Here is an 11,938-nt window from a genome sequence, read left to right as displayed (position 1 = left end):
CGACTGGTGCAGCAGTTTCACAGGATCTTGAAGGTTAATCAGACCAAACAGGCTTTAGTAGCTTGTACCTTCTGACTAATCGTTAGATTTATAATTGAAGTAAAAAGGAAGTTTACCTTTAATATGTGATGATGATAATGATAGATTGGATAGGGAACTTTTAGCGTTAGAATCTAAGGGATGTCTGATCCTTCAACCATTAAAGTCCTATATCTTTAAGTATACTGTGAATCCCAATGTTTGTCTCTAATTACACATTGAAAACAAAGGTAGTTGCATTACAAAGCATGTGGCATCACTCATTTTCGAACGTGGCAAAGTGCATTGAAAACAGATGAAGGTAGGTTCTTAGCTCACACTGGAAGGAAATAAGACTGTAGTACTCAACAGCACAGTGGTGATGCAGGATGATTACATATGTGTCATTAAAATGAGGTTTGGTTTGTTTGTTTTCACTCATTAAGAGAAATGATCGCAAACTGGTCAGAATGCTTTTTGGAAGGAAAAAAAAATCACCCTCAGGTATACTATTTTCTGTTACAAAACAATTAAATAGACACTTACTTCCAGGTCTTTTTGTTCAGTACCCTAAGAAATGGAATCAGTTTAATCTGCTTGAGATAGATACCCATTGAAAGGCATCCACTGAGATACTGAAATGGTAACACTTGCAATTGTTTCCTCTTTTATCCTTTGATTAAAACACTTAAACACCACTCTAGTGGAGTTTAGTGCAATGGTTAAAATAGACACAGCTATAAACTGACTTCTGAAAAGTTGTGTTATCTCACAATATATTCTTTTTTTTTTCCCCGTGACTGGTTTCTTTGAGCTCTTACACATGGTTGATGGCATTTCTCTACCATAGAGGTTTTGCAAGCATTCATTGACTTTTGACAGTCTGTGGGAATTCAAATAGAAAAGGGGCATTTTATTACCCATAAGAATGTGTTTACTGTATCATTTTATAGGAGCAGAATTTTACAGCATGAGTGTGCAGTGTTTTTTCCCCTGTTAGTCATCTGTGTGTTTCTTCATTTTCCAGATTGTACAGTTCTTCCTGGGACCAAACATCCCTTTAAATCAATAAGAAACAAAGCTCTAATAAAGAATGCTGAATCAGGCCCCTCACCATCGTACTAATTATGCAGAGAGCACCCAGTGATGTTTACAGTGGACCTTTCCACGACCTGACCATAACATTAAACTCAGAGTCTATTCCAGGAGCAGGCAAGTCTCCATAAAAATTTTATTTTGAAAGGCAAATGCTTACTCACTGCCTAACACTGAAAGACGTGGTTACTCCTACTTTGCTCTCCCTAAACATCGTTAGGTACTTAGATGACCAATGATTCTTAAAACTGTGTCAGGAAAGTCAGGGAAAGGATTGGTTCTGCCGACAGAGAAGATTCCAAGCACTTTATGTAGACTGGATGGAAGGAGACTGTATAGAGCATCCAGTGTGGACAGGTGTAAGATGCGGGGGGGGGGGGGGGGGGGCGGGGCGCGGCGCAGGGAGAGCTTGAGATTTATTATTGCAATTGTCTCAACGTGAAAAGAAAATCTGGGTCCCCGTAGACATTCGTCATTCTTAGTACCTGTAATGCATCAGATGCCCCGAAGTAGTTAACCGTACGCCTGCTTCGTGCATCTCAGTTCTGTGTTTGTGTCTGTTCGCGAGCGTGTTTGCCTGAATGTAGTTTTCCCGGCAGCGGCGTGTGTTTGCTGTACGTGCGCCCGTGTACGAGTATGAATTAATTACATATTGGAAACATCTGCATTAGCGGCGTCCGCAGTCCCCGCCGCTCCGGGCGGGACGTTCGGCTCCGTCCGTCACTTGGTGTTAGGACCACTCGGAAGACCTGCCGGTCGGACGCCTGATTGTGGTTCCCGGGGGGCCGGAGCTCCGGGAGCCTGTACCATCTCCATCCGAAGGGGAGGAGAGGAGGGAAAGAGAAGGCGACCGAGCGAGGGGGGTCGGTTTCCCCGCAGCTGGGTGGGTGGTGGGGGTGGGGGTGGGGCCGGGGGGGGCAGCCGGGGCCGGAGCAGGGGTCCGCGATCGCGCCGCAAATCCCCAACTTGAGCACCGCCTCCCGCCCCCCCTTCCCCCCCCAACCCCCGGGGAGAGACGCGCGCCCCCTGGCTCGGCCCCCGCCCCGGCCGCTGGGCCCGGGCCCGTCGGTGCTTCTCCGCTCCGGCTTCCGATCGAAGCGAGGGCAGGGCAGGAGGGTTCTGACAGCCCGAGGGGCTCGGTAAGGAGGGGAAGGAGGAGGAGGAGGAGGAGGAGCCGGGGTGGGGACTGGAGGGGGCGAGGAGGGAGGGCTTCCCCGCCTCGCCCGCCGCCCGGCTGTGCAGGCGCTGCTGGCGGCGGCGGCGTCTCCAGCTCTCGCTCCGGCCGCCGCTGCCGCCGCCGCTGCCGCCGCCGCTGCTGCCGCCGCCGCCGCCGCCGCCCGGGCGCCGGGGAGATGCCGCCCCGCGCCGCGCCGCGCTGAGGCCGTGCGTGCGCCCTCCCGCCCGCCCGCCCGCGGGGCTGCGTGCTCCCCGCGCACCGGCTCTGCGCGCCAGCTCACAGGCGCCCGGGAGCCCCTCCGAGTCACGCCGCCCGGCGGCGCGGCGAGCGCTCGCCCGCAGTGGCCCCGGCGGCACCCGCGTCCCCCGGCGCGCTCCCCTCCGCTTCTGCAGCCCCCGCTCCTCAGCTCTGCCTCCGCGTCCCGTGGTGATTTTTTTTTTTCTTTTTTTCCTTTCCCTCCCGAGAGGGAGAGGGCGGGGTAGGTCCCCTCCTCTAGCTCCCCCCTCCCTTTCCCTCCCGGTTTGAATTTCTTCCCCCTGGCATTTCACTGGCTCCCGGCGCGCGAGGCAGGAGCCGCACGCAGGCGAGAGGAAGGCTGCGCCTCCCCCGCGGCTCCCGGCCCCGGCCGAACTGGAGCCCGCAGGGGTGCGGGGAGAAGAGGACGCAGCGGGAGGGGCCCGGCTCACGCCCGCGCCGAGGACAGCCCGCCTCCCCGGGAGAAGCCCACGGAGAGACGCACGGCGTCTCCGCAGCGAGCTCCCCGAGTCCCGCGAGCCGGCAGCCGACGATGGTGGTGGCTCCGCGAGCCGGCTGCGGGGCAGCGCTGTCGCTCTGGATTGTCAGCAACCTCCTCTGCAGAGCCTGGACGGCCCCGGCCGCGTCCCGTAAGTAAGCCCCCCGCGAGCGCGCGCCGCGCTGGAGCGGTTTCGGTGCCGCATTGAGGTGCCACCCCAGGGGGTGGCAACTCCGAGGTGCCCTCGCGGCTCTGGCCCCTGGCGTGCGCGGCTGTCTCCGCCGTCACGCACTTGCGGCCACTGCAGCAGAGAAACTCCGAGCCCCGGCGCTCCCGGTGGGGGGGTGGGGAGGGGGGGGCGAGACGGGGTTTTGAGGCCGGTGATGCTTCTGGAAAGTTGTTCCCGGTCCGGGAGATTCGTTGGCACCTGCTGGGTTGGAGTGATGAGGGTGGATGGCAGCTTCTTAGGAGTTATTCTTCCACTTCGGTGGGCTTGTTGTGGAGGGAGTTCGTGGCATTTTTGCTTAGGTAGGTCGGTGAAGGGAAAGCGAAGACGGTGGCAAAAATAAGTTGCGTATTTTTGTTTATGGTTTCAACTTAAATGAGCACGGATTTGGGGGTGAGAGAGGAGCACCTTTTGAGCAGTTTGGGCACCCATGGACTTCTCTTACTCACCTCTCCCCCCCCCCCCCCACCCCAACAAGTTAATGACCATATAGTACTTGCTTATTGAAATGGGAGACAGTGAATCCAGTATGGTAACTGAAATTGCTCCGATTCTTTGGCAGTTGGATGTGATACAGTCTAGGACTTGGGACAGGCAGGGCAAACCGTCAGTAATGTAGTAATGAACACATTTCTTAAGAGTTCTCAGGAAAATGATGCTGCTCAGTGTATTTACGTCTTTGTGTTTTAGCAAGCCTTTTATTTTATTTTTTTTCAAAGAAAAGGTTGCTCATATTTTCATGTGGTTAGCAAGAGTAGAAAGAAATAGAAGTCTCCAGCCCATCTTCTGAATTGCTTTGGAAGTGCATACTGTGCATCCAGAGAGGAAATGCATAGTCGCTCCTTTGGTCCAGAAACAGTTAAACACTAGACAGCTTGCCTATGAGAATCTTAGGATAACATTCATAAGCACATAGTGCTTGTTGTTGGGAGAGAATGAGTTAATTTGTTAAGGAATACTCATGGAGACTTTCGTGTGAAAATAAGTGTTTTCCATTTAGGAAAAAAAAAAGTTTCGTGTTTTCCAGAATTCATTGTATGTGTAGTCCTATTCCTGTTTATGAGATCTTGGGATGCATTGATGCATCTTTACACATGTGTTAATCTTAACGTTCTTATTCCAGGATGTAAATATTAATAAGAACCATTGAAAAAAGATTTTGTAAGTTGGGCAAAAAAATCTACCTCATAATAATGTCATATGATGAATCACTATTACTGTTTTGATGCATTTTCCCAAGTATTGAATTTGCTTCTCTTTTCTTGCAAGATAGGAAGTCACTAAATGGCAGTTTGTAATGGACCTGGAAAAATATTGTATAGCGTTTTTTCAAGAGGGTTAAACCTCAAAAAAAAGCGATATATTATTAATATTGTAGGCCAGTTTTATACCTTTAGACAGAAAATGAAGACCCAATGCTCAGTGTTAATATTTACATAAATATGTAACTATATACTGAGAAAACTATTCTGATGAGATTTCAGTTCCCATTTCAAGATCTGGTTATATAGAACTCACTGCCACTTTTTTCAGGAATTCAATTCATTGCGAGTTAAATGAATTACATTCACTGATAAAGGCCCTCATATCCAGGATTTTTCCTGGGTTTTGCATTGCATCTTTCTGTATACTTCAATTACGATGGATCCATCTGAAACATTTGCCATATATCAAGAACGAATAGCATACATGCAGCCACTGTGTTAATACATTTTAAAAATGGTAAAGTTGTTTCAGAAACATATTCTTAGTTTTTACAACTTAGAATTTGGTGATAGGGAACAGCAGAGACTATTTTAAGATACTTGATACTTATGTTTGATTAAAATTTATTCATTACCTTATTCGTTAACGTACAGTGGCTTAACTAAGATGACCTTTTATTTCATTTCAATTTAAATTGTCTGACCAAAACCCAAAGTTTCCCTCCATCCTGGAAATCAATTTAATAATAAGAATGATGTAGACTTTATTGATTGGAACGAGCTTCCCATACTCTGTGCTTTAAAATTACGTTGAAATTTTACCCTTAATGAAAATTTTTATTTATTATTATATGCAACTCTGAAAAAGAATTAAAGATAGTTATATTCTTAATACTGAAAACACTCAAAGGAGAAAAAAAATGGTAACTACATGAATCTAAGATAATGAACAACTCAACCAGGAGAGGTCATCACGAGACAAAAAGTAGCATGAAAATCTAAAAGTGATGTTTTTATTTGGTACTCATTTAAAAAAGAATATGATGACTATGCTAAAACTTTCTGCCCCCCTGATAACTTTTTAACATGGTGGACATTTCTAGAAGACGCAGCTAATTTTTTTCATTTGATAACGGTACCATTTCAAGTCTATATTTGCTTCTGGCTTATTTCTTTCTCTCTTACTGAAACATACATAAATCTGCTGTTACTGTTAGTACTGTGTTTTTGATAACTAGATAAAATAAAGAAGCCCATCTCTAGGATTAAGTAGAGACAGAGTCTAATTTCTTGCCACAGTGAGAATGAGCGGCTGCTGAGTGGATAGAATCATATAACCTTCCTCGTAAATGTATACATACAGGACACGTATGCAAAGTTTAAGTAGAATATTTTACTCTTAGGAAGTTGCATTTATTTGAACTCATTTGAAAGATGCTGACGGCTCAGTTCTAAACGATGAGGAGTTTGGGCTAGCATTTGATGAATTTAACTTAATGTTAAAGTATATAAATTTTGACTTAAATAGTGCTTTCTGGTAAAGATCACTTTACATTATTTTGCATACCCGCTAAACCATAATTTCCCTGTCATATTTAAGAAATGTGTTTTTGATTAATCAAATACTTTGTAACAAATACGCTTTTATAAATATATAAGCAAATATAAACATAAGCGTATATAAATATACACACAGACATATATGTATTTGGCAAAATCCTTTAAATACATGTTATGTAACATATAGATACATCATTATTTATTATAGTGTGTATATTACATATTTATTTTATGTAATATATGTACATATTTATATATTTTCTAACATATCTTCCAAAGAGTTAAAGCTGCTTACAAGTTTAGAGATGGGTCTTTTCATGGGCAATTATTTCAAGTAACTCAGGCAACAATATCAAAAGAATAGTATACTGATGTGTCTTCTTCTCCAATTCATATAGCACCCTAAAATGGTATCTTTGAAATAGTTGAAGTAAATGTAAATATATATAAATAAATATAAAAGCAAATGCTGCTATGAGGCTGTCTTAATAAAATGAATTTAAACAAAAAAAAAATGCTTTAGGGCCAGCAGATTTCACTGGCTGATCAGAGATAGGACATTATTTACTTAATTTAAGCTAATAATAAGAAAAGTGTTACTCATTGAAGACAACTGTATAATCCTGATTTCATTGCAGGCACTGATATTCAGAGAGCAGGAATATTTGCCAAAAATTCCTCCATTAATATGGTACATGGCAAAATTGGCTGAAAAAAAAAAAAAGGAATCCCTAGATTCAGTATAGGTCTTCATTAACTTTTATACAGCTGTAAATGTACATCATTTGTAGGTGAGCAACATTGAAGTTGTTTGATATGCATTATATTTTTAAAGCCACACTTCCATTTTCTCTTCTAGTTTGGAAGATATTTCAAGTTTTAACTTCTTTAAGATTTTAGATTACTTGTCTTAATTATCAATTCTTCCAGAGAAAGTCTTAATAAGTCTTTAAAAATGAACTAATAAGTCTTCTTGTCTGATGTATCCTTCTTATGATTGAAACATGAGGTATTTGATATATATCCCCTTGTCTTGCTATTCTTTGGAAAATTTTAAGAATATTTTATTTGTTGAAAATTATGTATACAGTAAGGGGAGAGTCTAGGCTCAGAAATTCTTAATTCACAGCTAGTGTATGATTCTCTTACGAGTATCGCACATATAGAGAACCAACTTCTGCACGTTTTGTGGTGATTGATATTGGGATGGAGAAATAAAACATGTAATTTCAAAATTTTTCCCATATCTAATTGATTCGAGAAGTGTTTTCTTTTGTCGTTTATTGCTACTTGCAAAATTAAAGAGCAGACTACATAATTTAAATCTCAAAACTGCAGTGTTACAGAAATAAAGTGAATGCTAGATTTCCCCGTACGTGTATTGGTATCTGAAAGTGAATATTATCAGTATTTCTAGAGAAATAGATATTTTAAGATAAGCGGCTATTGGAAAAACAAGACATATTTTTACAATCATGTAATGTTTGGCCATTGGAAGAAGTTACGTGTTTATTTTTGCCATTTTAATATGTATGAATAATGATGAAATGATCTTCACATAGCCTTTAACTTTTCAAATGAGAAACCTAAAGGGCAGTCTGAAAGGAATGATCGGTCAAAACATCGGATCTCTCCATCTCCTGGGATCTGTAGAACTTGGATGTCTGAGTTCTGACCAACTAAAGGTGTTGGGATATGGAAGGGCTGCCTCTTTGTCCAGCCTGATGTTTCCTTGCATGTGGAGGAAAAGTCCTCTTGTGACATTCTTAGCCTTAGCCTTCCCATGTTAAGCAGAGGGACTTGCCTGGCAGGTGACTTTAGATTAAAGGCCTGTCACGGCTGAGCCCCTCCTTCTTCCAAGCTGCCTGCAAGAGGTATAGATTCCACTGAAAGACATTGAACTATATATAGGCTGTGCCTCTGCAATAATTTGTGTGATAAATGAGAAGCCTTACGGTGTTTTGGTTTTTCCTATGGCTCGAAAGTTTGTTTAATTTCAGGATTAAGGTTAATGAATCCCATTGTTACCACACAGCTAAGCCCTGTTCGGCAATTATTACGTACTGGGTGGTGTTTGCTCTTCACCTGTGACTTCTTTTCTAATCCAGAACTCAGGCAGAGAAGAGAGTGCTATTTGCTGTACCCTGTCAAAACCAAAGATATTAAAATGCCAGCAACAAGCTTATTTAGTATTGAACTAAATGAACATGAGAATATTTTTGCAGGTTTTAAAAATCAGCAATGGAATGAGGCTTGTGTTTTTCCCTTTGAGGTTGAGTTGGAGAATTGGACCTATTCCAGCTATGACCTCCTAGAACCATTCATTCATATTCTGTTATTAGTGATACTCAGAAAGACATTTGGAATACCATTTCTTTACCTCTGGTCAGTAACATTACCATTTTAAATGCATCTTATGGACTTTAGTAGCTACGTGCTCGGTTGAACCTTACCTATTTAAGCATCAGGTGGATTTGACATGCCTTGAGTTGGTAACCACTTCGTGTCCACGTTCCTTTTGCACGGTCATGAAGAGTTAGATATTTTGGGTCGGTTGTTCTAAAAAAGAAAAAAAAAAAGTCTTTTGCACTTTGAAGACAAAGTTGATCATTTCCTCAATTGTACATTTCCATGCCACGCTTGTTAAACTCTTACTTAGTTCATTTGGGGGGTAGACTATTCATAATAACAGCTTGAAGTAACTGATTTTTTATAGCACTCCAGATTTTAAAACCTCCCGTGATAGTAGGAAATCTGGAAATAAAGACGTGTTCATTGGCTCTGAGTTTGCTTGCCGAAGATATCATATTTTTGGTATACAGCGAAAGTGCTGAAGAAGTACACAAGAGCTCCTAAGGGCCGTATTCTGCGTCGTACTTATGATTTACATTGGTTTGAAATATCCTCATAAACATGCAGAGTGATGTATTTTTTAACGCTTTCACGTGTAGGAAGGCGGTGAAAGTTCTGCCGGGCAAAAGGATCCCCAGGCACACGTAAGGTTCTCCGTCCCTTTTCAGGTACATTCGTTCACCCCCTGCTTGGTTGGCGCTCGACTGGTGGCCTTAGTGGTCTGGGAATGTGTATTACAGAAGATGTCAGGGGATGTGCATTAGATGTCACGTGGAAAAAAAAGTATGCGAAAAGAAAAATTTTGCCCTGACTCCTGCTAATTTTCTACTGCTATTACAATGTCCATGATGTCACTCAATTATATTATTCAAAAGGATTACATGGAAAAAAGTAAATACATACACACCGAATTCAAAAGGCAGGTTATTATGCACGGAAATACCATGATTCGCCAAAGAAAGTCATGCATTTACCTCTAAGAATGTTCTCCTAAAATAGAAGGTGCTTGTTGTTACCTGTCAACCATACTGACTCGAATGCTTATTTTGAAGTAACAGAAAACATATGTTGATTAATTGCATTGCTCTGTTAGCTCATTTTGGTAGGCAGCCACCTCTTAATGAGAACCAGATTATTTAGCATCCTTGTAAGTAAATATTTACCTTTATATACTTCATATATTTTTTTCAGATATTAGGCAAACTACATGGACAGAATAACGACATGAAAAAATTTCAGCCTAATTATGTCACATGGCAAAATTTTACCATATTTTAAGAGTATCATTTGTTGAAAAGTTTTTAATGACACATTACCATGGCCTATTCTGCATGAAATTACCTAATTGCTAGTGAATTTTCGCACAAAATTGATAGATTTATGTAATGCGTATGAAACATTTTTGGTTCAAACAGAAATTAATATGTCTGGAAAAATGTATGATTATCAGTTTTCTCAGATGATTAAATGAATATGTTATTAGGTTAGTGGTTCCAATGCCAACCAGTCTACGAACACATGATCCATTTTTTTTTTTCTTTTGGTGTGCCCTTGGGCACAATGACCCCGAGTCTAATGCCACTGTCCAGGCAAATGTTGTTGTACTGTCCAGGCATTTGTTTCTCAGTGAGTCTGTATATGGCCATAGAGTCATATCTCCCTCAACACAGTATCCCAGACAGGTGTGCATAATCTCATGAAATTTGATCTATAAAGTAAAACTTGATTTTATACTCATGTTATATATACCGTCACCGGGAGTTTTCACCTGACTTTTGTTAGTGATAAAACTCACTTAAATCACTTAATTAACGTTAAGTGTTCTTTGAAAAGAATATTTAGGAGAATTCATACCTGCCTCATAGAATAGGTTTGTAATGGTCATATCTCCAAAAATAAAATTTCCTCATGCCCGTCTGTAGTATACCTGATACCTTAACCTAAGCATGTAAGTCTCTTATGGCTAATTTAAAGCACATGCTATTATTGCTGATTATATATATTTTTTGCTGTCTGGATTATGGGAGTAAGAATAACCATTTTATCACGTCAGTTGACAAACTGTGTCAAAGATATCGGTGCGCCATATTGGGTACTTACATTGTTTCTATTATTACCAGCGCAAAAATAAGCAGCTTCATTCCAATATTTATATACTGATGTGTTTATTTGTATGGAATCAGTGGCAAAGAATGGGATCAAAGAGTTTGTATATTTTTTCTTTAATGAACATTTCCTGATTGAGCTCCATAAATTTGTAATAGCTCATGCATTCACCACCAATGAATGAGCATCGTTTCCTAGACTCTTGGCATCAATAGACATTTTTATACTCTAACAGTTTTTTGCCCGTTGATATGAACAGTGTTTGTTGAGTGTTGACTTCAGGTCAGGCTCTACTCTTCAGATGCATTAACTCTTTTAGTCCTTAGACCAGTGTTCCGATCAGCAGATGAGAAAAGTGGGCAGACAGAAAAGTGAAGAAGCTTGCCAGGCCACGCGTACGATCTGTCCCTCCAGTGTATGCTCTTGACCATGATGCCTCAGGCTGAGGGAGAAATCCTATGCCATTGATTTCCAGTTCTCTGACTAATATTGAGTTTCATCTTGCATGTAGGCAACATTTTAAGGTTAATTAACTGCTTGCATAGAGTAATAGTGGGGAAAAAACCTGTTATCGTAATGTTTCCATTTCAATGATACTAATGTTAAATAATAACACATAAGATGTCATTTATGTTCTTCCTTTTCATAATAAAGTGATTTTACAGTGTAATTCTATCTTTTGGGTACTGTTAGCATACATTTAAAAACATTTTTTTAATGTTTATTTATTTTTGAGAGAGATGGAGTGCAAGTGGGGGAGGGGCAGAGAGAGAGGGAGACACAGAATCCAAAGCAGGCTCTAGGCTCCGAGCTGTCAGCACAGAGCCCGACGCAGGGCTCGGGGCTTGACGCAGGGCTCGAACCCATTGATTGTGAGATCATGACCTGAGCTGAAGTTGGACGCTTAACCGACTGAGCCACCAAGGAGCCCCACTATTAGCATACCTTTTAATGGTCATGTGTTGAAAACATTTATTAAAAAAAAAGAAAGTATTTATTGAAAGCTGTGCAAAGTATTTGCTGAAATGCTTTGTCAGATATTAATAAACGCTGTTTTAAACTGGTTCTAAGGAGATTTTGCAGTCTGTATCCGAACCATAAATATTACTGACATTACTAAGCGTAAGTGATGATACCCGTGTAATCTATAACCATTGTTTTCAGTATTCATTTCATGTAGGGTCTAAACCATAAAGCTTTTCTTGAGAGTCTTGTTGAGAGGAAAACTTCTTGGACTCGAATGGCAGTGGGAAAATACTTGTCTCCAAAATATTTGCCATTTCCAACGCTTAAATATTTCTTGTATCTGTTCCTGCTCTCTTTCCTGTTACTGCGACTCTTGGGAGGATCTTCAGCATTTGCCTCCGGACATTAAATTAGTAGCCTCCCTGCTTCCAGCCATGTTCCTCTAGTTTACCATCAGTATGTATTCCCGACATACTTTCCAGAAACACAGATCTTGTCCT

General features: G+C 41.6%; 1 protein-coding gene across 1 annotated transcript in view; it reads left to right on the top strand.

Moving 5' to 3' along the window:
- The first annotated feature begins 2,541 nt into the window (after positions 1-2,541).
- Positions 2,542-11,938, top strand: part of CNTNAP2 (contactin associated protein 2) — a 1,948,817-nt gene continuing 1,939,420 nt past the window's right edge. The window contains exon 1 of the mRNA XM_027075690.2: positions 2,542-3,174. Within this exon, the coding sequence (XP_026931491.1) occupies positions 3,078-3,174 (97 nt within the window). The 5' untranslated portion in view covers positions 2,542-3,077. The remainder of the gene's footprint in view (positions 3,175-11,938) is intronic.

The sequence above is a fragment of the Acinonyx jubatus genome, chromosome A2 (genome assembly GCF_027475565.1).
Source record: "Acinonyx jubatus isolate Ajub_Pintada_27869175 chromosome A2, VMU_Ajub_asm_v1.0, whole genome shotgun sequence".
Taxonomy (NCBI): domain Eukaryota; kingdom Metazoa; phylum Chordata; class Mammalia; order Carnivora; family Felidae; genus Acinonyx; species Acinonyx jubatus.
The sequence above is the reverse complement of the archived record's forward strand: the minus strand, read 5'-3'. Positions and strand labels throughout refer to the sequence as shown.